Source organism: Patagioenas fasciata, chromosome Z (genome assembly GCF_037038585.1).
Source record: "Patagioenas fasciata isolate bPatFas1 chromosome Z, bPatFas1.hap1, whole genome shotgun sequence".
NCBI classification, from domain to species: domain Eukaryota; kingdom Metazoa; phylum Chordata; class Aves; order Columbiformes; family Columbidae; genus Patagioenas; species Patagioenas fasciata.
Genome location: NC_092560.1, coordinates 6,787,806 through 6,814,431, shown reverse-complemented (window position 1 = coordinate 6,814,431; position 26,626 = coordinate 6,787,806). Strand labels below are relative to the sequence as shown.

The 26,626-nt window shown below is 39.9% G+C and overlaps 2 protein-coding genes across 4 annotated transcripts in view; one reads left to right on the top strand and one right to left on the bottom strand.

Annotated features, from left to right (window-relative positions):
* Positions 1–785: 785 nt before the first annotated feature.
* On the bottom strand, positions 786–22,659 carry TMEM167A (transmembrane protein 167A). Its single transcript, XM_065861129.2, has 4 exons — positions 22,552–22,659; positions 11,074–11,183; positions 5,764–5,798; positions 786–1,982 (listed from the first exon to the last, which is right to left on the bottom strand). The coding sequence occupies exons 1-4, from the start codon at positions 22,552–22,554 to the stop codon at positions 1,912–1,914; spliced, it is 219 nt and encodes a 72-aa protein (XP_065717201.1). The 5' UTR covers positions 22,555–22,659; the 3' UTR covers positions 786–1,911.
* Positions 22,660–22,741: 82 nt separating this feature from the next.
* Positions 22,742–26,626, top strand: part of XRCC4 (X-ray repair cross complementing 4) — a 188,336-nt gene continuing 184,451 nt past the window's right edge. For 2 of the 3 annotated variants that reach the window (XM_065860956.2, XM_065860955.2), the window contains exon 1: positions 22,742–22,819. The gene's annotated coding sequence lies outside the window, so the exon portion shown is untranslated. The remainder of the gene's footprint in view (positions 22,820–26,626) is intronic. The other variant, XM_071801747.1, reaches the window with a different exon arrangement.

Below are 26,626 nucleotides of genomic sequence, written 5' to 3'. Positions count from 1 at the left end.
CAGGTTTGGATGAATTGGAAATGTGTGAATATCACACAAATACCACTATTGACTTAAAAATTCCTACAAATATTAAAAAACTAGAGTATAATCGCTTAACATAACTCTTTATCAGATGATTCTTTGCATATTTTGAACATGTCAAAACCCAAGATTCCTCAGGATGGGGGTGTCAAACTCATTTTCACCAGGGAACACATCAGCCTCGCGGTTGCCTTCAAAGGGCTGAATGTAATTTTAGGACTGTATAAATATAACTACTAAATATAACTGCAGGACTGTATAACTACTCCTACATGTAAAATTACATTCGGCCCTTTGAAGGCAACCACAAGGCTGATGTGGCCCCCAGTGAAAATGAGTTTGACACCCCTGCCTTAGGAATTTCCCACCCCTCAGTGTCAGAATGGCATCTTTGAAATCCAGAAATCAGTTGCTTTGATGCAATGTTTGGAGCAGTATCCCCATGCAAAGTTACAGAAATAGATTTTGCCTCTCCCCAGACATTCTACATAGTTTAAGGCTTCTATGTGTGCACAGTATGCTCATCATTATACAGCTCCGTCCTTCTCCAGGGGTGTTTGTTTGGCCTAAGCTGGAGAAATCTTCTTTTCCTGGCTCCAGATTAGAAAAGCGTTTTGGATGAGCACTTCTGATGGTGATTTAGATATGCAGGTATATGTGAGATAATGCAAAGGTAATATCTAACAATCACTCTGTTTCTAAATGCAGGGTAGTCTGGATCTATGAAACAAGGTTTTGAAACAAGAATGACAACAGTTGCATACCTCTCAGTGTGTTTTATTGCCAGTTTAGCTCATTTTGATCACATGTCTTTTCAGAACATAAAAAAATACTGCTGCTAGACAACTCTCAAATGCAGTCAATGTGAAGTCATATAGTTGTCTGGTATGAACACAGCCACGAGGCACTATTAAAATAAGTTACCAGATTACTGAAAGTTTTCAAAATTATAGAGTAAATGCTAGCGGCAAGTATTACTAAAGGTAATCTAATTAATCTTACTAATAGTGAGTGTAATCTAATTTAGTTTTTTTTTTTTCAACTTTTAAATATTGGGACATACAAATTCCTTATCTGAAGACTCCTAAGAAGCCAACTGTTCACTGGTTTATCAACCTTGTATTACACGCAACAACAGCAGAAGAGCCTTTTGCATCTTTTTGTCACAATATTGAAAAAAATTGGGGAATGATTTACCTGAGATTCAGATCTCCAAAAATGAATATATACGATATTTATACAGAGCAGTGCAGGTTCTCAAATCCCACATCTTGACAAGCTATTCAGACATCACTGCGATTATGGTCCCTGCCTTTATTCATATCTTAGCAGTAAAAGTATTGATAGATCAGTTGAGGAACTGTAAGTTTAGAAAACAAAAGCTGAATGTAACTTGGGCCAGACGTCTTATTTTTAATGTGTGAGTGTAGCTATCACAAAATGACAGGAATTGTTCAGACAGTAAGAACTACAAACACTTTCATAAACATATCCTAGAATCACAATGTTCTTTTTTTCTTGTAAGAGTGGTCTTATTGCTAGTTTTATAATTTTTAAGTTTTAATTAAGGAGGTCTATCAAACAAAAAATTAAAAGCCTTGTCAACTGCATGGTGTAAAATCATCTCCCTTCAAACTCAGATATACAACAGACACCGTTTCACGGGTTACATCAGAGTGTCAGCACTGACTCGACATTAATAATTACTTGTCATCTGGAGCTTGCTACGTTATGATCACTAATACTGCACGATGGTCCGTTTGCAGGAAGGGGGGATGTCCAGGTTATCCAATGTGCGAGAGGAGACTTGGTGACACTTTCCCATCGTTTTCTGCTAGAAGTTCTTCTGTGCTCTGCTCTTCGGTAGTAGGGGACGCTCTCCAGTCGCTACTGTCCAAACAGAATGCTGATGGCCATCAAGACACAGCACACAGCCACGAAGGGGCTCTTCCGTTCACCTGAGAGGACAGAAAAAAACCAAAGCAAACCAAAAATTCAGGCAGGACAAAGTAGATCTAAGCTGCTCCTAGTCTAACATTACATTTATCCCACTGCATGTGCAAATTAATATTAATTTCTAGCTGGAGAAATGCTACGACAACAAATTGTACTAAGAAAGAACACGCATAGGAGTGGGAAAACGAAGATGTAGGACAGGATACATTGCTACATAAAGACAAAAATGGAAGTGATTGCTTTAAACAAAGGTCAATGCAAGGACTTGTATCTTACTATAAACCATCGTTTCTGAGATGCGGTTTCCAGGAAAACATGAGGAAATATATATATATTTTGCTGCTATCTCTTAGACACAACGAGCGAGCCAGGAGGCAGGCACTGGAAAAGGCCAATCAAACCACCAAATCTTCTACTGGCTCCATTCCCAGCTGTGGCTAAGGGCTATCGCTGCTCAAAAGCTGTTTTGCGCCAGCTGAGGCGCATCTTCTATGCGTGGTATCATGTAGGAGCCAGATAACTGGCTGCGGAACTCACAGCAGCACAGACATGGCCAGATGCCTCTTTTTTCTTTGCTAGAAAGACATCATATTGCCAGCATGTGGGGAGAGTCTGGTCCCCAGATTTTCAGGTTAGAGATAAAAATGGTCAACAGATTACAGAAGTTGCACAGACATCTCTGACACTTTCAACATAGTGTTAACAGTTTTTCAGGGTAGACCATGGATAAAAGTGAAGTTTACTCCATTAACAAACTTATATTTGCTGGCAAAGGTAATCGAGAAAGATCTATTCCCACCCATTTAGTCCAGATCAGAATGTTACAGAGGTCTCCTGTTCACCAAATAAGCTACGACAAAAAGAAAAGAATCTTAGGGAACTGTAACACAATCAGGAGAATATTAGTAATGTTAGTAATGTAATATTAGTAATGCTACCTATTTACACGGGCACTTCGCCAGGCATTTTCTCTCTTCTACTTAAGCATTACACTTTGTGAATTCGCTGGCTTCTCTCTGGAGAGCAGAGTCCCCTACACTGGACAGTACTTCCAGTGCACAAAACTGTCACAAAGCGCTAACACTGCAATGACTCTTTAAAGTGAAAAGATTCCTGTTTTTAAGCATTCAGAAGCAGAAAGACAGAGCTGGAGCTGTTTGCTTTAAGCAAAGTTCCATTTCCTTCTGCTGTGCAAGGTCTTTTGTCTTACTATCAACCATCTTTTCTGAGATGCAGTTTTCAGAGAAACAGTAAAGAACAACAACTGCCAAGGCTCCGAAGTCTAGCATCAAGGTGTAATCCTCAGAAAAGAACCCTCAGGACCTTCAAATATGGGAGGAACAAAGTTTCCACAGCAAAAGAAAAATTAAATACTTGCAGTGACACCCATAAGCAGCAGTGCCTGCCACAGTGACATTACAAGACGTAATGAACTGGCATATACTTCAAATAACTGAATGAATTAATGTCTGCAGTTTCACATCTGTTTAAAAAAAATTTTGAGGAAGTCCACCTCCTACAGCTTAGAGCATTACAATTTTCATATGGATTACACTTTCCTGCTTTTAATTTTCTTAAATGAGAAGCGATCATGTGCAGAATTAAAGAACATTTTGCACAACTTTGTAAATATGTTATTAAAATCTTATGCACACGTGAAAACGTTGTTTAAACATAGTGGGCAAGTTAAATGCAAAGGAAGCCAGTAGGCATTTTAATTTTTAAAAGCTTACACTTTCTACGTGCTTTTGTGATTAAGACAAATAAAATGATAGGAATAATCTTCAAAGACCACTTCCCCCATGCTGAGGAGCCGGTACTGTAACATAAAGAAACATATAGAAGGAGTGTTAAGATGCTACCTCAGCATTTGTCAGCCTAAAAGAAATTCAAATTGGACCATTCCAGATATAAGTTGAAAAGAAATTAGTGTTTTACATAAAAAAGAGAGAAAGTAGTAGTTCAGTATGGGGCACAGAAGTGCATACATTACTTCAGATGCAGCAGATGCAAACGTTACTGTCACTACGTGACGGGGGAAGCAAGACTATATTCCAAACAAACTGCAGTTCTTAATGTTATCAAGTTGACAGGGACATCATAACCCCCCTTGTGTACTCGTTCAAATATTTTTAAGCTGTTTGATGTGCATAGCAACTAGAAAAAAATATGCTTGCACTTAATTAACTAGAAAGATGGTAAGGTAAGGTGTTCTCTTCAACCTTGGGAAAAAACATAATGCAGCTGAATTTTCACATTTGTTTTTGCTGCCATAGCTCAAAATCCATTTCTGACAGGTGCCGCCTTGCCAGTATCTTTCAATTACAATACTAAAATTAGTTCTGCTATGTCTATTATCTATGTAGGATAATATCAGCAATCATTTTAACAACAGGTCTTCACAAAAAACCCGATTTTCGCATCAATGCTTTTTGACATACTGAAATACCTAAGTCACGTCCTTTTCAAAGGCTGAAAATACAAAAAAGGGAACTATACATTTTTCCTTTAGGTTCAGTGACAAGTAGGAAGATCTAGAATTACAAGTTCAATGTTTCTGCTCTTGCATTAACAATGCAACTTGAGGAACATTGTTTTGATAATGGATTTGTAATTTTTAAAAAATTCTTGGATATATCTCTGTGAGACCCCCTTGCAGTGCTGGTCCAGCTCTGGTTCCTCAGCACAGGACACACATGGACCTGCTGGAGAGGGGCCAGAGGAGCCACAGAAACGATCCGAGGCTGGAACAGCTCTGCTGGGAGAACAGGATGAGAGAGTTGGGGTGTTCAGCTGGAGAAGAGAAGGCTCTGGGGAGACTTTTCCATACTTAAATGGGGCTGATAACAAAGATGGGGACAGACTTTTTAGCAGGGCATATGATGACAAGACAAGGGACAATGGTTTTAAACTAAAGGAAGGGAGATTCTGGCCAGACATGAGGAAGAAATTTTTTACAGTGCGAGTGGAGAAACCCTGGTTCAGGTTGTCCAGAGAGGTGGTGGATGAACCATCTCTGCAGACATCCCAGGCCAGGCTGGACGGGGCTCTGAGCAACCTGAGCTGGTGAAGATGTCCCTGCTCATGGCAGGGGTGGCACTGGGTGAGCTTTGAAGGTCCCTTCCAACCCAAACTGTTCTATGGTTCTATGATCTTAATGCTATACAACTTCTGTTGCATATTCTCATTTCCTTCTCAAAACAAATTCAGAATAAGGATTAAAATAAATATCAATGTTATTGGAGAATGTCTTCAATAAGACTGAGCTGATCAGCTTACACACGGATGCCGTTTGACACCAACAGCTTTGCATATTGCAAAAGTGCACAGAAGCTAACCGAAGAAAGGAGAGGAAAAAGACATTTGTGATTAAACAGAACCATACTGCATTATGAATTCCACGTTGTTACTATAAGGTAAACATCTGGCTTTTGTCAGTAGTCCATTAGAATTTCAAATAGAGAGCAGTTTATAAGGAATCACTGATTTCTTTGTATGTTAATAATAAGAAGTATGGCCTTGGTTATTTCACATAGTAAAAAGTGTAAAAGGCTTTTGCTAATATAACATCACATATATGAACTGACATTAGAAAACGGAGGCTTCCATGAGGCTATGTGAAACAGTCATACTCCATCCTGTCTCCCTTCACTATTTCTTGTGCATTCTTTAAGATGATGTATCAGCATGGGTGTCATTGCTACATGGAAACACTGTTCTAATAAATAACGCATACTCTAGAAAAAGCACTGGTCTTAAAGATTTCAAAGAAAAAAATATTACCAATCCTGGCGCATTTCCAGAAAATTCCCAATAGTCTGTAAAGATAAAATAAATTCATTAGGTTTAATAAAATAATTTAAGTCAACCGATTTTCTTTCCTCTATGCTAAACAATCCAAACTATCAGTAGTTTGTCAACTTGACACTCTTCTTGATTTCAGAAAACACACGGTTCCTGCACAAAGGGTTAAGGCTGTGAACTAAACAAATAGCAAAGTATTTTGCATATAAGAAAAACAAAGATGCATTTATTCAGCTGTGTTCCAAATCTAAAGATATCATCAGAATTTTACATTCTACATTTAAGTACCACAGACAGAAGATTGTGTAAAGAAAAAAAAAACAGAGCTAGAAAAATACTGGAGTAGGAAATACCAACAGACCTCCAGGTCATTGTATATGCAAAACTTTTTATGTTACGATTTTGAAGCAAGTTTTCCTGCAGGTATGAGTCAAGATAAACGTGACTGCTTTAAATGTAATGCTTTGTAGTCTCTCCTTTGTATTTCCCTTAAAAATAGTAAATAAAAATGTCTTTTCTAGCAGACCAAACTCATAGATGTAATCTGATATAATTCTTCAGGCTTGTTTTTACCCTTCTGCTGATGTTTACCTTGCTCATGTCTCTCTAATGCTGCTTGCCCAGGCTGTTAATGCTCACAAGTGAAATAACAAAGGAGAAAAGCAGGATTCAACTATTCAGAGCACATTCAAAGGGATGTGCAAGCATGTATGATGCAAATTAATAATTCCCCTGTGTAACTAAAACAATCTCACACTGACCAATGGGAAGAATATCGAAGCATCCTGAACCAGAAGCCAGTTGGTCAAAAGTGCGTTGAAAGCTTTTCTACAGCAAGGTTTCCTTCATAGTACGCAGCAGCAATGCAGCAGAACCATCTGGATTCAACTATATTGTCTATAGAGATTTATGGACTAAAAAAAAAAAACTTAATTATTTTTCCTCCTTCTCCTGATATGTTTATCAGCAGTAACTTCAGCCTGCATTATTTGTGGGTTGCATCTACTACCTGCTGTGATGGCAGTTCTCCAAGTGCTTTCCCGCAGCGCGCTGAACCCATACCCACAATGGTTTGATTATCTGCCTTCCCCCTTTCTGCAGCTCTACCAATTGCCTAATTTTTTCCTGCTTAAACACAGACAGGTAGTTTTGGGCCACTTGCTCTTGCATACATCAGCAGTCAACATATCCTGCCCTTTTTTTAAAAAAGGATTTATATGCTACTTCATATTTTATGGCCTCTTTTATAGTCTTAGTTTACTTCAGTGTGTCTCCCTCTTTACATTTAACAGCCTCCCCTTTACTTGTGAAACAAAGGTCTGGTGTTGGGCAGGTGAAAATCATGCGTTCCGAAAGGCAGCAAGTGACTGAGGTTTTCAAAGTCCAAATGAAATCCTTCTTGACATGTGTACCTCTTGCTGACCAATTTATTGTGAACAGAATTCCAGTATTTTCATTTTTAGAAAACAAGCTTTTTCATTTGTGCTTTAGATCATTGTATCTCAAGCCAAGAGTATTTCTGTATAGTCAAAGCTCATTTTTTCTGCTTTTATATAGCTCCACAAGCAGAAGTAATAATCCCTGCAGGAAGATCATCATACTTTTCCAGGCTAAGAGGTCACACAGTGAAGTAACCTGAAGACATCTATGCACTTTTTGAAGATGCATGCAGCTAAAAAAAGGCATTCATGTGTAAATCTTACAGAAACATACAGCTCCATAGATCAGTTTGGATGTGTTTAAGAGTCTCAGAACTGCTGCTACTCTCCCTAAAATTAAGATTTGCAGATTGCATGCTGCAAAACCAACACAAAAACTTCTAGAGTCCAGCATCTCATGCTGCCATCTCTCAAAAACTTGCCCAGAACTCAAAGAAATACAACATTACTGTCCTTTTCATACGCATATTTGAAGAATCTCACCTGGGAAAAATAATATTAAGTCCTTCAGGCAGTCTATAAAACTGTTGACTTTGATTCACAATCTCATCAAAGGCATTTCTGTGCCTTCTCAGGGTTTATTTAACTCTATGTTACAACGTAAAGTTATGACTGAAGTATCGTACATTTTTCCTAGCCCCAGAAAACCCCCTTCTTGGTGAAAATATGAGTTTTCCTTTCTGATGTGGGAGGTACAAAACAGAATATGAGTTTCATCATCTGCCTTTACAGCAGGGAAGAATTTATAAGCTTAAAGTCACCACTGCCAGGAGGACTGACAAGCCTTCCAACAGACGACAACAGCACCTTTTTAAGAGGCTTTTGCTGGTATTGGAATAGCTCAGTACATCTGCTTGTCCACATAGTTAGCTGTTGAGCAAAGGCAAATTGAAATCTGGCCTTCTAATCAGCTATAATCACAGCCTCTGGATGAACCGGGGAGCTCATGTTAGAAGAAAAGCCTGTGCACTCTCCTGAATTTTTCCATTACTGTTCACCTCAGGCCCACAATATTCACCTCTTCAAGTCAAAACCTGTTTGACTATTACAGAAACAATGCTGCTTTAAATGAATCTGTTCCAAAATAATTCCTCCTGAAGCAACTACTGAAAGCCACTGCACTGTTCCTTATCCTCCCCTTCATGTCCACCCTCATTCTTGTTTCGATGCACGTGAAATGTGTCAGTCTGGCTTGCACACCTGCTGTTTTCTGGCAGCCACCAGTCAAATCAGTGTGAGCTGCCGTATATTCCTGGCTTTCAGTATTAACGTTAAAAACACTGATCATAAAAGCGGTGTTGGTTATCTGGAGAAAAAAATCCAAAGAAATGAAGCCCACTAAGATCAGAAAGGGTTAGTAGGGCTGTAGACTTTGGCTGCTAGACGGGGAACGCTGCAAAATGCAGCTGGCCAGTTTATCAGGACAGCCCCAGTGTCACTGCAGGAGGGAGTGTGAGAGACACCTCACTGCAATGCTTGTGGCAAGGCAAGGGAAATTTCCGCTGCCCGTAAGCTAACATGTATTTCTGGTTAGCAGGGAGGAAAGAATTATGTCATGGCGGGCATTCTCCTCTAGTTAGCATGAAACAGTAAATCTCCACTTCCTTTCCCAAACTTAGATGCTATTGCTCAGGACAAAGCACATGGAAACTCAAGCTGCATCAGGGAAAATGAAGGTTTAAGATTCTGTTTGGCTTGGTAGGAAAAGACAAGTTTCAGCAGAAGTCAATGGGATGAAATACAGTGTTATGAGGATGTGTGACATCACTTTGCAACACAGTCTCTCAACCAACAGAAACATGTTTCTTTACATACTATCAACAGATTTAGATCTTCAAAGTTACCACCCGGTCAGAAATATAGTGAATAACTATCAACATCTCTCCTGTCACTTTAATATTTTATTGCAACTTTTTATGCTATTAATTTGGAGCAGGAATAATGAGGTAAGATCATCTTTGTGGTAACATGAAATATCACTAGAATTTATTTTATCCAGCATGTCTAGACATTTCCATTTGAGCATGGAATATGTTAGTGAAGAGGGGTTTAAGAGCATATGAGCTCCATATAAACATCTACTATTCAGGAAACAAATTTCATTGCTTCCAGGCCAACGTTTTATTCTCCAGTACAAAGTAGACTACATACAGATATATATATATATATATAACAAAAATAAAATAGTATGTCCAACATCTATATAAATACAAACCTACAGATCAAACGCCGCACTTCTCCACTGTGTCAGCGCTCTTTGAAAACATTTTATGAAGAGAGTTCTATTGTACTCCAGACAGATTTGCCGCAAGAATAAACAGAGTAGCTCCAGATTAAAGGAAATACTCCCTGCCAAGAACAGCACTAAAATTTTAATCAGTAAAGTAAATATTCTTACTTCTTACTGTGTATACCTCATTGACTATTGTGTTATCTTCTACTAGCAGACACCCAAACTCCCCCCACCCTCTCTCAGTCCTTCACGAAGTCATCCTTTCTTTCCATCTTTACTGTTATCAAAAGAAATCTCTCATGCCAGTGACAACCTCACAGCCTCATATGAAAGGACAGAAGCATTTTCATGTTAGAACTCCCAATCAAAAAAAGCTAGTGTACTCTGGATATCTTACATTTCTACAAGAAACTTGCATGATAAACTTGATGCTTTTTCTTAAAATTAAATGCTGAAGTTGCAGAAGATACTTAGGGAAAAAACAAAACAACACTTTATTTAACAGCAAATGATCTAATGGAAAAAGTGGACAAGTCAAACACCCAGTGCTCAAAAGCCTGCCTGTTTTTTCCATCTAGAACACTACCAGCTAGAATTACCTCCTACTTCTATAAATATTATCTCTTTTGTGTTCAGTATTACTGAAACACTATGGATGGCTTCAGTGGATTCTAGGTCAAAATCACCCAATCGGTACTTTAAAACCACAGCATTTAAATCACAGTCCAACATCCAGTCACATTCTTTGTAGCACAAAGAAAACTGGTAAGACAAGAGGTGAAAAGGTATTAACAGCATTAGTGAGACATAGATTTGGCTCCATGGCTGTCCTCATCTCCCATCACCCCAAAAACTGTGCTGCCAAGCAGGGTGGAGAGGAACTGTTCAGCAGCAGCAATATAAGCTCTGCAACATTAAACCCACTCCAGAAGAAAGGGAAACACAAAGGAAAAAAAACACTGATCTCCTAGGAATATCTGTTTTAGGAATAAAAATGAGAGATGCAGTTATAGTGACCAAAAGTCCTGTTAGGTTGTGTACAAGGCTTTGTACAAGGTTTCAAAAACTTTTCTACAAATTCCTTAAAGGAGTGAAAAAAAAAGACAGTGTTGCTTATTTTATAAAATAGTTTCTTTTTTTTTTTTTTTTTAAGCTAGACTGCTGGTGAATCTGTGTTTCAAACTCATACTGTCAAAATGACTATTTTGAAAACAAACAAAAAGACAGCTTCTGCTGTTAATGTTCTTTTATCCAGCCTTAAGAATAAAAAATAAACTATTACAGCAACAGCTGAATACAGAAAAATGTTTTCTGTCACTCATGTCTGTATCTTTCATAACCACCTAAAGAGAAAGCTGCAAGTCTAGAAAATAACTAACAAAGCTCTATTAGCTGGCTTTGCTAGTTAATAGATTCTTTTATAAAATTGCAAGAAAGAGCTTTCAAGTACATTATTGCCTTCTACTGTAAGGTGTAAAATGAAGATTTTATCTTTAAAGAAAGAACTTTTTCAAAATAGGATTTGTATTACCATACATCATTAGAAGATACTAAAAGTAAAACTTTGTAGTTAAAATCAAACGGCTTGTGTATTTTTAAAATGAAAAGACTACGTACCCAGTTTTATTTTTGTCCAGTAAGCTGGGAGCCAAAGATCTGATATAGGCACAGGTGCATATGAGCAGCAAGATGACGGTCAGTAGACTCTGAAAGTTGAAGATGGCAGACTAGAGAAGGAAATCAGAAAAGAAAAATTACATCTTTGCAGTACAAAACTTCCCTTGTTGCACAAGCTGGAGAAAATAAGCGATCCCTGAGACAATACCTATTAAAAACAAAAACGAAACCTGCAAAGCCAGTGAGTGAGAAAGTCTTAACAGCTCATTGCACACAATGGTGGAAGAACAAGTTTTTCACACAGAATCACAGAATGTTAGGGATTGGAAGGGACATCGATTTCCTTCTCAATCCATCACAAGAAGGGCAAAGAAACAGCAGGCAAAATGGTAACCTTACAGTTTTGCTCCCAGGTACCTGTTTCAAAGCCAGTTGTGGAAACCTGTTAGCAGCAGGCTAAGAGTTACAGAAAACAGATGTTCCCTCTCAGCCAAAAATAAGTGTAACTGTGGTTTGCATCAATAGAATATGGTGGTGGTGGTGAAAGTGGAGGTGAAGAGTATTTGACAATTAAACCAGCGGCAGCCAAGATAGAGAATAACAATAAATATGTAGGAGGATTGTTAATACATTGCTTTATGAAGACAACACGCAATATCCAACAGATTTGTAGAAATATATTCAATTATACCCACCTGAATTATGAAAATATAAATTATTATTTTTATTTTCAAATCATAGTTTGATTTTAAAAATATCTTTACTATAAACTCATTTTTAGACATGCTAATTATATGGCAAATGCTAGACAAATGAAAGAATTGTCTTAGAATAGAGAAGTAAATATCCATAGTTTGCTAGTCAAACTAATCTGCCTACTGGCAGTAAGAAGAAGCAATTCTCCAGAAACTGCTACATTATCTGTCTGTTTTCTAAATTTAAGATATCAGAAAAATGCAGTAAGTGCATATCACAAGCACTTCTTTTTAAATAAAGCCTGAGCCTTGTGTGGGCATCATGTTCTTTAATAATTAACTTATAAGCAACTCCAATTGCTTACATGAAGCAATCTCTTGAAGGAATATAAACATTGTGTGAGTAGAGAAAGTAATTCTGTAAGCACTGCTGTAACTCCACAACCAAGCACAAAATCTGGAAGAAACATGGCTGATGCCAATTTCCAGCAACTGCCACATCATCATTCCAATAAATAATACACTAGCAACATTTTTTAGGTTTGCTGGAAATTTTAGCAGAAATATTTGCCTACTAGTCCTTGTGATCTGTAGCTTCTAAAACTTAGTCCCAAATCTGAAACTTAGATTCTTCTTACAAGGCGAAAATAATCCAGTTGCATGAAGCTCTGGGGTTTGTTTGTTTGTTTTTTAAACCAAAGAATTTAGCATGTCTCACCTAACATTTTGGTCAGCTTAACAGCAGCAGGTATGATACTAGGCAATTGTGTTCTTCAAACAGCCTTCTCAGCTACACTAATTTGCAAATCCTATTTAGTATGAACTAAAACCAAACCAACAAACAAACAAAAAAAACAACCAAAAAAATCCCAGCAAAGCAAATACAATAAATTCATCCTTATCTCTGGAGTTCTGATGAAATTGTGTCTAAGTATCTCACATTTTTTTGTACTGCTCAACTCAGAAAGCTGACTACAGTATATAACCAAGCGTAAACACTTAGCACTTCTGAAAGGATATTATACTGCAGTTTCCTTCTTCAAGCAACATTTGCTTGGATCTAAAAGCACATCAGAGCTACCACTTCCATAACCTGAGGCACATCTCTGTTGACCCATGTGCACTTTCTTCTGATGTCAAAAAATTCTGTTCTGAAGGTCTGATAAACAAATTTCACTCTATAAAGAGAATTATAAAAGCAAACCACAATATTTCACTTCAGTATTGCAATAACAGTAAATTAAGAGAGAAAAACTAGAAACTCTAGTAGAAGCAGAGCTATTGGAACATCCATGACCCTTCTGAAACGAAGATCTAAAACCTCGTAATAAAACAAAAAAAACCCCAAACACACAAAAAAACGAGCAAACCTTAGCTTACCTAGAAGCCTACAAGAATCGTATGAAGCAATACTAGAACATGCATAGATTTGCCAGCCTGAATACAATCGTAGAATCATTTCGGTTGGAAGAGACCCTCAAGATCATTGAGTCCAACCATTAACCCAACACTGGCACTAAACCATGTCCTAAAGAACCTCATCTATGTATCTTTTAAACCCCTCCAGGGATGGTGACTCCACCACTGCCCTGAGCAGCCTGTTCCACTGTCTGACAATCCTTCCCATGAAGCCATTTTTCGTCATATGCAACCTGAACCATCCCTGGCACAACTTCAGACCATTTCCTCTCTTCACATTGCTTGTTACTTGGGAGAAGAGACCAACACCCTCCCCATGCATTACACAGGGCTAGATACACAAATCAATTTAAATTCCTAAGTTAATGGGGTCCAGCAGGCCAACAGTGGGTGGGTAGCTACTGGTTAAGAAGCAACAGCATAGAGAAGCTGAAGGAGCAATTAAAAAACTCTGCCACCACAGCCTGCATGAGAGATTTCAGCATCCTCAAGGGCAGGACCTCGAAGGTGTGTGTGCTGCTCTCCCTTTTACTTCTGCTTGAAGCAGAAGCCCTCTTGCATCAGCCATCCTTCTGCAGCAACAGAATTCCCAAGCCAGTTCCCTCATTTCTCAGGCGCTTCCTATGACAACAGCCAGGGAGACAAAAAAAGGGAAAGGGTGAAAACATGATTCTTAGGATGCAGAGTGAAGATCAGCAGCAGAGAAAGGTAAAGAGTATCAACTACATGCAGTAGATGACGTGTAGGAAGGTCTCTGTGAAGAGTGAGAACAGGGTGAGGGGACATTACACGAGCAGAGTGGTGATCCAACACCCAAAGTCAGCCCTTGGGTACTCAAGGTGAGGCTCCCTGCCTTTCTCCTGAGCCACAGCATTTGCTAAATTATGTTTAGCTTAGCAGTTTAGCTTAGGTAGCCAAGACATAATTTCTGTTCTATCCTGGTGTTAATAACGGACAGATTATTCACCCATCATTACTAGTGGACTCTTGACTTTGTACTAGGCACAAGCTTTTGCCAACTTCAGAAACCAGGAAACTCTCAATTCTCCCGCAGAAACAACTCTCATGACCTAGGAGAGGCAGCACCTCCTGGCTCCTGTGGGTCTAGGAACGCGACGGGGCCGGATCCAGGAGCGGCTGCCACTCAGCAAAGCCAGATACTCCCTATCAACTGATTAATTTGATCAGTCCTCGGGGAGAGACAGCTGCTCTCGACATCTCACAGCGCAGTGCCTGCCAGCGCTTGGTTCCCATGAATTCCTGCAAGTTTCCTCCTGCAGCTGCTTCCCAAGGAGGCTGGCAGGACTGGTTACTCCAACATACGAAAAAACGGTAGAAGGGTACACTTGCTTCCCCTTAAGCAGGGACTGTAAATGTATACTCGTGAAATGTGTTTTTAGTCAATCAATAGGGACAGTATATAATTGTTCTTTGTCGAGCTCTTCATATGTCTCTCCAGACATGCAGTGTAGGGCATTGCTGTAATTACATATGTCATTCGACTGAGCTGTGCTCTGAATTACACATTTATCTATATAGTCACCTTAAAAGGACAGGCATATTTTGTTTACAGTTTTAAACTAGAAACGAAAATTTATTTCCGAAGTGGATGGTTTCACATTTCACATCTGAAGAAAGTCTTATGGCCCAGCTGAATTTATAGAAAAGGGCAATTTACATCCAGCTGCTTGAACTGATGTAATTAAAAGCTGCTCTAAGAGTCATACATTACTTGGAATCTTTTTAAAAAATACTGCATTCACATACCAAGCTATTTGGAAAATGTCGTAATGTAGCTGGGTTGCAGTTCATTTGGTTAAACTGGGTTCCTCTGATCCAAACATAATAAATTGGAATTTTTCAAATGTGTTGTCTCGCTTAATGTAGATCCTGCAAGTCTCTTTCCCATTATAAAGAAATTTCAGCACATGGAGAACTTGATGCTGTCTTTTAGAGAATGTATGTCCACATGTGGTTAAAGACAACTAACTTCCAAAGACTGAGACTGCAAATGCAGAAAAGAATCAGCATTGTCATTTTATTCTTGTTTTATGCAATGCAAGCTGTGGCTTTAATTATACATGCTGAAATTCTCTACATCTGCATTTGGCACATTTTCTGACATGGCGGAAACACCCTAGTAGTTACATTCTGCTCTGAAGCACTATCACATCACCCGCAGCACTACAGAGGTATTGTATTCAGCAGAACTTGCAAGAGCAAGTTTTGTCACAAGTCGTTAGAAATTACAAGACTCCGGATTTTCGGTTTGAGAGCTACATGCCCAAACGCTCTTTTAAATCCTTCCCAAAATCAGACTGTAAAAAAAAAAGCCTCAATATTATTTCCCTGATCACATCGTATCATAGCTACAGACATTCGAACGTATTCCCATCTGAGCCCTCATGTGAACAGCATAGCTGTTAGCACAGAGGACACTGGGGCAAAACTGGGAGTTATATGGAAAGAAACAGTCTCCAGTTACCCTAGAAGACACCATCAGTCTGCTACAACACAGAAGCAGGAGATGGTGCAACAGTTCCTTTTTCTGAGGTGAGGAAAGGGGGAAGGAGGGAGGACTCTGTAGACTGAGCAAGAATAAAACTACGGAGTAGTACGTGGTAATTTAAGTCTTTAATATACTTTAGTAAGCGTTGATTTAGAGTGAAACACTTCTGGTGTGATTGAGGAAGGGAATTCTGATGGGCCATAACATCTGCACAGCCTCTGTCAACCTGATTATAGACAATGTTGTCACTCCTGCAATTTAGTCAGCATTACTACACTTGGGGCAGAAAAGACAAAAAAAAGCAGCAGCAGCTCAGAGTTCTGGTTATCAACAACTCTCACACTTTATAAGAGTATTTAACTCAACGTGCTGAAAGAAAAGACACTCTCAGATGGTTGCCTAAACTTTTAGTCATCACTGGGAAATGTGTGTTCGGCCTCCATAGACACAGCCCTAAGAGATGCACTGATCCTGAACTTTTTTCTACATTGAAAATAAGCCACAGTCGAGGCTTCATATGGTACCTAACTCTGTACTTCTTACTAACTCGATCTCTCCTACATTCCCTGATTCAGACAGTTTTGTTCCATTTGTTTGGAGACAGCACCACAGAACCATGAACCACTTAATGATACAACCCTTGCACAGCACTGTAAAAAAACCCACAAATTTTGATGCAACTATACATGTCGGGGAAAGACCCTGTAGGTTGGTAGAAAGCCTAAAACAAAAGCTCTCCCAGAGCAAAGCTTAAGCTTCTCTAGACTTTCAGTATTTACAAACTGATTACTCTGACTGCACCATGACCATGATTTCATCTGTGCACACAATAAAAAGAGAAGCCATCATAGTGCCAGCAAGTTGTTAGATTTTGCCCCATGGTTACTATTATAACCAATTTAGGCAGGCAAACACAGATAAATTATGAGAATATTCTGAATAAATGAAAATAGCATTTGTGTAATATGCTGCAGAATATACTTTCTAGAACATTTTTATTTTCTTTTATCCTCCTCAATATTATAAAATTGATGGATGATTATGCTCTCTGGAACCAAAGAAATGAATAATTGTTTCGCTGTCTTTCTCATATAAAAATCTGAGTAAGGGTTTACATGGCACTTGAACTGCGGTTAAGCAAGTGCCGATAAAAATGTAAACATCTACATTAATATAGTAATGTAGGTTTCAAAACCCACCATGGAAAAAAGAAATCAACCTCTATGAAATTTGAATGAAGAGGTCTTTAAAAAGCTGAAAGAGAAAATGCTTGTTATATAAAGTTTCCATTAGGTACTGCAACTCTTGTTTTCCCAGTCTAAATCCAGCTTTTAGGAGTCTAATATTGAAAAAAATATTAGGAAATAAAACGTGTAGGACTACTCCCAACCTGAAGGTCAAAGCAATTGCTAAAAAATAATTAAAACATTCACATAATTAAATTATTTTCCAGCCTATTCCAAAATAATTCATTTTCTCCCTGCTGCCAAATGTAACCTCATAAAAAATGAATGGAAAATAAGTATTTGTAAAAGTGGCATGCTAATTAGAAAGATTAGAAAAACATAATACTTTCAAACCAGTAAGGTTTGAAGTGATTATTGGCAAAACTACACTTCAGAACTTAGCAAGGGGTGTTCAGACAAAACTGGTATCTACTTAATAAATATCTGAATATCGTTCAGATAGAAGCTACTGGTTGCTGCAACATAAACAGGGTTTTCTACGTTAAATTTACTGCACATTCATTCCAGAATTTAGTTTCCAAGGAATTTAAGGACAAATCTAATGCTCATTCACAATTCTGCCTAAAATATTCAAAGTTCTATCTAAAATATGTGGGTTTGTGTTCATAAAATTTAGGCTAAGGCTTGATTAGAGTAACACGGAATCTTTCCTCTAGACATGTGTTGACATATGTTGACTAATTAAAATGGCAAGTACAGCACATAGGAACTAACTTGTATGCTTTTCAGTCAACTGAAGACTAATGCATCTGTTTAAAACATAACACATCTCTTTAAACAATTAGACAATGAATTAACAGATGGAAACAGTTGTCCTCTCCTGCAAAAACTCTCTTGACTTTAACACAGTTCTTTACTGCAATTCAAATCCACAGACCAACACTGAAATGACACCTCGAGGTGACAATGTCAAAGTTCCATGCTCCCTTGAATTCCTTCTCCCTTGCCCCAATACTTAGACAACAGTTTCAAAACCGAACTTTTGGTGTAAGTAGCCAGCAGATGTAGCATTTCACAGAAAAATCTTACAGTAAAAAACAAAGTGAAAGTTGCAATCTTAGGCTTTTTTTTTTCAGGGCTATTGTAATGTATAGGTGTATAAGTCTATATATTTACTCAACAAACATAGATTTAGGTTAGATGTGGCAGTAAAAGCTACCTTTTCCTCCATGTCTTCTTTGCAGATTATATAGTTTGCAATTTTACAGAGATATTTCTCTGCTCTTTTACGCCATTATATCACAGAAATTTCTATAATCCTCTTTTTAGGAAACTGAAACTAAGTATGTTCCCCAGAGTAACAGGGAACCTAATAGTAGTTTCTGGAACATTGCCACAGAGCTCTCTAAAAGGACATAACAAGTTGTAGTGCTTTTGCTTCCCCTGCCCTAATTCTAGAGTGTAGTTGAACAGAGGAAGAAATATTATCCATGTAAGGAAAAAAACATCTTCTCCCCTAACGAGTAAGTTCTGGCTTCTATTGCTGCTCTTTGAAGCAGTATAGCTAGTTAGAAACTTGTGCCATTCCTGTGTTTTTGATAACTGAGCAGCACAGTTTCTGCCAAAGTATCTTCTGAAGTCACACACCACACTGCTATGTCTGCTTGGTGTAATAAAAGTAAATAATGTATTTTTCTGTCCCTACCTCGCCACAATGTGTCTCCTGTTTCTCCCTTCAATTCCATGACAAGCTTGTTACTCTGACAGGAGGAAAGGTGCAGGGAGAGAGCAGATCCTTCTTGCTTTCCCCTCAATGTTTCACTCCTACTGTTAGGGGCATGCCAGAGCTCCCATGGGTGTCAACAAGTAAGAAGTGCAGAGACAGAGTCAGTTTTCGCACAATTGGTAGCAAAGGAGGTCCTAGCATCTTCTTGCAATACAGCTTCTGCATAAGAGGGAAAACCCTCAGACTTCCAGCAAAATCAGATTACCTGGATAGCAAAGGTCGATGAAAAATAGGTTACTGCAGCTGTAAATCCCTGAAACTTGATGGCTGCTTCTTGTAAAGATTCAATGCCTGATGGCTTCATAATACTGACGTGCAAAAAGATGTTATTTCAAAATAAATTCACAATACGAAGTCATGTATATCCCCATATGTTAGTGACACCTTAAGACTTTAAGATGAGTTTGGAGGTCTTTTTAATCCTATCTGCCTTTAGGCCATGATAAAAACAAAGCTATTAGCAAACCTGAATCAGGACTGACTCCTCCTTGTAATTTTGAATAAGCCAGACACAGACTTTGAACGTGAAGACTCCTGAAAGCTCTTTTACAGAACAGTGTCTCAGATTCTGGTATGTTTATATCCAAGAGCTTGGTTTGAAACAATATTTACTAATGAATGCTTTTACAATTGGTTATATGAGCAATTCCCCCTCCTTCTATAAACACCAATCTAAGACAGCAACAAAGATTTGTGACAGAAATGTTTGCCCTCATGGAAAGTTCCCAAATTAATTTTTCGGCAGTAATGTGTGGCTCGAGGTCAGACCTACCCAGAGGGTGAAGGGAAAGAAGCCATCTTTGTAAAGCTTTTTGCAATTCCCTATTTTCCTCATCACCAAATTGCAATTACAGACACAAAGTGTATCTATCAAGACCTTTTTTGTATGTATACTTGTGTTTGACCACAATTGCAGGCTTTTGCTACAGAATAAAGTGAAGACTATCCTTATGTGGGTGAGAAACTCACCATCTCTAATTTTAACGTAAACTTACATTAGGCTGCTCCTCTCTTTCCCCCCACCACATGTATGTGGCAAATTTTTCAACCCTCACAGGAAAAGTTTTGCCGAGTTTTCAGATATAAATTTCAAAAGTTGACAGGATAAACTGACACAATGATTTGTGGAAGTCAGTAAACAATGCATTTTCTGCTTCTTAATAAATTAAGCAGCTGTGTCCTGAATCCTTTTGGTTTCCAGTGAATTTTAATCCACTGAGTAGCTCCTAACCCCTTCCAAGGTTAAGTTAAAATAGTTTTTCCTACCCGCTGGCACTGAACAGGAAAAAATTTAAAAGTTGTGCTTTCACATAAAGGAAAAGACAGGTAAAAGCCATCTTTTACATATATATTCTGTTGAGCAGCAGCTGTCTGGTCACTGAGGACAAGTACTGACTTGCTTAGTAAGGACATGGTAAGGAAGCCTGGGAGACAATGGGATAGAGAGTTCCAAAGGATAAAGTCCTTTAGAAATTATACTTGAAAAATTACGCGGTTCACAGAACTACTGGTTTTTCATAGTTGCAGCTCATTTTCTTCAGAGAAAGAGAACAAACTGGAGATATAGCTCCATTCCATTTGACAATACACAGACAGCAGCTGTTTCCTGTCTCACAGTCAAGTGTGAGCTCAAAAGAAAGTGTCATTAACTACAGCTCATAACTGCTAATCCCACAAAACAACTTATTTTTTGAAAAACCATGACAACATATGTAGCTTTATGGACACTCCAAAGTCCTGGATATATCATGAAGGTTCTCGTTTTCCCTGAGGAAATTCAAACATGACAGGACTGAGTAATCTTATTTTCACTTCTTTTGACATAAAACCATGAGAAAGATTTCCTTAAAAGATTTTATCTTAGCTCAGGTTCCTCAAGCATACAGAATAACACCTAACAAGCAACATGGACTCATGGAGAAAAAATTCTCACAGGATCTCACAGGCGTGACAAAATCTTTTTGCTAGACAGAAACATTAGTGTTACATTTTAAGTGCTAAACTCAGCAACATAAATGTCTCACTGATCATCAAGGTCCTCTTGCCTTTTTTCTACCGCCTCAAATTCTTCAAAGCACTATGAAGAACAGCAAAGTGATGATGTACTTCTATAGTATCTGCCTTTTCAAGGCACTGATGAGAAGTGAGGGTTCCACTTCTCTTATTTTCTGTATGTGTGTTTTAGACCTTCTGAGATAATTTATGCCTCTTATCATGAAACCTCTTTGTTCACTACTGATTAGAACAGGTTCATCAAAGAGACCTGCCAGGAAAAGCTCAGGTGAGCAACTTTCAGCAATTTCCTGCTTGTGACAAGATCTGGTGCCTAGGAACTTCTTTTGAACTGAACCATAAGAAAGTTCAAGAGATACTAATCTTTTAATAAATATGTGGGAAGTACAGAAAGATTCAGTGGAAGCTGTACAGTGCACGTCACCAGAGATGGATCATCTGTCAACGTCAGGATGGATGAGGCTTTGAGCAACCTGATCTATTGGAAGATGGCCCTGGCCAAGGCAGGGGGTTGGAACAAGATAATCTCTACAGGTCCCTTCCAACCCAAACCATTCTGTGATTCTGTGAACTCTGAAAATGCTCATCTTAAAATAACTGTGTTGAAGTTACGCACAACCCTTGAAGTGTACAGGGAAACCTTTTCTTCTTTTAGCTATTCCTTTTTCAGTTTTAAAAACATGTATCTGCACTGCTCATATAAAGATCTTGCACTTAGCTGAGAAGGTTTATTTCACAGCACAGCTTTAAGTCTAACCTAAATAATCATAGAATGTCAGGGGTTGGAAGGGACCTGGAAAGCTCATCCAGTGCAATCCCCCCACCGGAGCAGGAACACCCAGCTGAGGTTACACAGGAAGGTGTCCAGGGGGGTTTGAATGTCTGCAGAGGAGACTCCACAACACCCCTGGGCAGCCTGGGCCAGGCTCTGCCACCCTCACTGAGAAGAAGTTTCTTCTCATATCTAAGTGGAACCTCTTGTGTTCCAGTTTGAACCCATTACCCCTTGTCCTGTCATTGGTTGTCACCGAGAAGAGCCTGGTTTCATCCTCCTGACACTCACCCTTTACATATTTATAAACATTAATGAGGTAACCCCTCAGTCTCCTCCAGACTAAAGAGCCCCAGCTCCCTCAGCCTTTCCTCACACGGGAGATGCTCCACTCCCTTCAGCATCTTTGTTGCCCTGCGCTGGACTGTCTCCAGCAGTTCCCTGTCCTTCTGGAACTGAGGGGCCCAGAGCTGTACACAATATTCCAGGTGTGGTCTCACCAGGGCAGAGTAGAGAGGCAGGAGAACCTCTCTGACCTACTGACCTTGGTTTATATTCTTCGCACACAGAATGAAAAAAAGACAGAAACTATAGAAAACATAAATTGCAATGCTGATAAGCTTCTGAGTCAGCTCTATATACACCACTCATACTTTTCATTAGAAAACAGACACAGGCCCCTGAGGCTACTCCTGGTAAATGAGAGCAGCAGTCTGTATCAGGATTCAGCGAGACGTCAAACAACACACCCATTAAATCAGGTCAGAAAAGACATAAACACAACGCACGACAGGTCAGGGCCAGGGCCGGGAGAGGGACCAAGGGGCCGCAGACGTGCCCGGTCTGCTGTACCGCTGCCCAGCAAAGCTTTACGGTGGGGCCGGGACGGCTCCGATCCCGGGGGCGACGGCCTCAGCCTCTGAGGGGACCGGCCCGGATGTGATGTGAGGGAACTCTGTGGCGGCCCCGGGAAGCGCGGCTCGGCAGCTCCGCGGCGGGCCGGGTGCGCGGGGCCGGGTGCGCCGGGCCGGGTGCGCGGGAGGCGCCGGTGCCAGACCCGCGGAGCTGCCGCCCCCCGCCCGCCGTCCCGCGCTTACCATGGCGACCCGTTCGTGGCCACATCACACTTCCGGCAGGAGGGGGAAGGGCGGAAGCACGGCCACAGACACCTCCTTCAAGGGTGTGGGTGGGGCCACTGCTAGGATTGGACGCTGCCGAAGTAAGGGGTTCCGATTGGTAGGAGCGGCCGCAAGGAGGCGGGACGAAAGGGCGAGCGAGGTTCTCATTGGCTGCCGCGCGGCCGCCGGGAGCGCGGCCTTTTCGGGTAACAGGAAGCGGCGGGCGGCGGTGCGGGAGAAGCAGGAGGTAAGTCAGCCGGGGCGCCCCGCCCCTCGCCGTGAGGGGGCGGCCGCCGGTGGGACCGGGGCGAGAGAGCCGTCAAGTGCCACCGGTGCCCTAGGGCGGGACAAGCGGGGCTGCCCCATTGGCTGACCTAATGTCAGCTACAGGCCCCTCGGAGCGGGCGGTGCGGCTCGGCCCCGCTGCCTGGGGCACGCAAGGGCCGCGGTGCGCGCTGCTGTGTTCCGCCCGGGCCTGACCGCGGTTCCCTGCGGGACAAGGAGCCGGCCGGTTCTGTGAGGGGAACGGCGCTCGCCCCTCCCCGGCTATCGGGGGTGTAGAGCCGCTTGCTAGTGGAAGCTGAAAACATGAATGACATATTAACGAGGCTGGTTTTGAATAAGCTGCTCTTGGAGTCCTGCATTCAGCTCTGGTTCCTCAGCACAGGACACAAATGGACCTGTTGGGGAGGGGCCAGAGGAACCACAGAAACGATCCGAGGCTGGAACAGCAGGCTGAGAGAGTTGGGGTGTTCAGCCTGGAGAAGAGAAGGCTCCAGGGAGACCTTATTGCGGCCTTGCTGTACTTAAACAGGGCTGATAATAAAGATGGGGACAGACTTTTCAGCAGGGCCTTTTGTGATAGGACAAGCAGTGATGATTTAAACTAAAGAATGGAGATTCAGGCTGGACATGAGGAAGAAATATTTTACAATAAGAGTGGTGAGAGCCTGGCCCAGGTTGGCCAGAGGGGTGGTGGATGAACCATCCCTGGAGACATCCCAGGCCAGACTGGACGGGGCTCTGAGCAACCTGAGCTGGTGAAGATGTCCCTGCTCATGGCAGGGGTGGCACTGGGGGAGCTTTGAAGGTCCTTGCAAACCCAAACTATTCTATGATTCTGTTGTAATGATAAATTCCTGTTCTACCATAGGGAAAATCGAGACTGGTTTGCCTTTGTGAGGTAGCTGAGAAGAACAAGCAGAACCTAGTCTTTGCTTCAGTCTGGTCCCCTGTATTTTTGCTCTTGTCCTGTATTCTCTCCTTATAGAAGTTTTAATCTTCTTTCCTTTTCTGTAGTTGCACTAAACACTTGAAATCACATCATCATTCTTCCTTAAAAACTCTTTCTTTCTTTCCGAAAAATGTTTCTTAAAAGTTTTTTTGAAAAAATCTGAAATTTCTGATATGTTCTGCATGGCTGGCCTCTTATAAGGGAAGCCTGTGCAATTAAAATCCATGATGAGTCTTGCATTTGCAGGTGTTTTTGACAGTGCCCACTCCACCATCAAGCTGTATGAAAGGGGTAGGCCTTCATTTTGGTTCACCATGAAAAAAGTGTGGCATTTGTTTTTAAACAAGGAGGTTTGTTTGTTTGTTTGTTTTAGAAAATACCTTTGATCCTGTGAGGGACTTCAGTAAAGCGAAGACTACATGTGTTCTGACCAGTTCTGTAGAAGAACTTCATTGTGATTATTTTGTATTTACAGTAAGGTACCTAGGTGTTGCTGTCGCGCCGAACCTTTCGTGTTCTGTGAATAATCTGTTCCTCCTTTTTCTTTGTCATTCTGCATCTTTCAGTACTGGGGCCAAATTGTGTTTCCTTGTCTGAGTGTGTGATGGGTTTTGTTTTTCCTATGGTAAGAGGAAACAAAATATTCATCCTACCAGAAGGTGGGATAACTTTAACCAGAAGCTGCTGTAGGAGCCTGCAGAAAAATGGGAGTGTGTGTATGAAATACGTTGTATAGTAGAATCAATGCAGTCTTCTACTAAAACAAAGGCAACTGAAACAAACATACACAGTCCACTTACAATGCTGTTACTGTCTTCTAAAGACCAACTTCATTTGCAGTAGTAACTTTGGTAACTACCATTCTGAGTTCTCTGTAAAATAGTAGTTTCAGATGTATAGTCACAGAAATTGCTTCAGTGTTCTTCAACATAAGCAGTTGTAGAATTTAAGAAGGGTTTTCTTATGCAGCTTATTTTTCTGTACTGTAGAGTTTGAACATTATATTTTAGGTTTGCTCTTATTTTTCTCATGTAAGTCTAGTAACTGTGAAGGTTCATTAACTTGCAAATTTATCCATTGATTTAATAAGTAATCACCAAGATGCATGGTCATTTTTGTCACAACATATTCATACTTCTTAGTCCTGTTGTGTTAGTGAATTACATTCACCAGATAAATTTATTTTATTCATGGATCAAGGTTCTGAATGAAAAGTGGAATTAAATCAAAATGCAGAAAGACAGTTCTCAAAACAGCCTTATAATCTAGTTAGCCTGATGTGAAAGTGTTTGCTTGATGTCAAATTAAGGTAGATTTCTAAAGTGAAAGAAGCTGTAACTACAACCAACAAACAGTTCAACCTCTTATGGTTACCATGACCCTAGATTTTAGAAGCAATGGTATTTTTGAACTTGTTTATGTGTCTCTGAGCTGGAAAACCAAAACTGGTTTGGTTTTCTTTTTCGGTTTCATTTTTGGTTTCTAAATGTACGTTAGTTACTGACATTGAAAAACTGTTTCTGTACCTGCACAGGAGCCTGCAGCTGTCAGTTCTCAGTCACTGTAGTCAAGTCTGGTTCCAGGTGGTCAGTTGGCTTCCTTTAGTTCAGTAGTTTTGTTTCCAAACATTGCCTTGTGTGATAATTGTTGTATACTGGTATCTACTTCGAAAGTTTCTGGTAAGCTCACCTTTGAAATCCAATGCAGATTGTTGCAAAAATGGTTTTTACTTAGCCTAGCAATTTAATTTGCAAGTGAAGTTTCCAAAAGTCTCAGCTGTTTGGAGAATAATTTTCATTGATTACCTGCTATATTAAATATTTTCAACTGCTTATTTTGCCCTTATGGGAAAAATGACGTTTGATTATTACCAGCTTTCTGGAAACCTCAGTGTACCTGCCTCAGTGTACCTAGCATGACAGTTTCTTCTGAGGTACAGTGTGATACATACAGGATATTGGTTTAAATATGACATTTCTGATGATGCTACTGCTGGGAATTTTTTTTTGTTTCATTTGTTTTGTGGTTTTTGTTTGTTTTTCCCCTCCTAGTTTGTGTATTTTAATGGAAAACCAACTACAAGTGTCTGGATAGCTCAGTGAGTAGTGTCTACAGGAATTGCCTGGATATGCATAATTATCTGTTGAAATTGTAAAATAAATTGGAAGTTTAAACTATCTATATGGACATATTCTACTAGGTAAATAAAACGAGTATAAGTATGATGCATACTGGTTTTCCTTGTGTCGTGTGGTTGGTTTTTGTTTTTGTTTAAAGGAGTTTTAATGGTATTGGCTGTGCTTGGTAGTACATATCTATTAAGAAGTGTTGTAGAAGTGTGATTTGCCAGTGAAGAGATTGCCTGCTGTTCAGTTGAGTGTTTAAGCAGTAGAGCACACAAATGAATTTGTGTGTATAATGAAAAGTAAAAAAAGGTGGCTTCAAAGATTAAGCTTCTAGGTTGTTTTCAAATGCAGGAAGAATTATAACAAAACAGCGTGGGAGGCTAGGTATTTATCTTCCCTTGTGTCTCTTAGTTTCATAAGAAGTAGGTATGTTGAAGGAGATAGTTTAAAAATATCACAAGCAGGTGACTAGCATGACAGGTACATCTGTATAAACACGATTAGGTGCATAACAAGTGTGCATATGTATACATGAGGTGAAAAAAGTAATTTGCAAATAAAATATAAATGTGGGTTTTTCTGAGATATGCTAGTTTATATGATTGTCAAAAGCTGATCATGCTGGGATTTTTTTTGCTTTTACATCATATCTATGTCAGTTGCTTCTAGTGTCTTCAACTACAAGCTTGAGTGC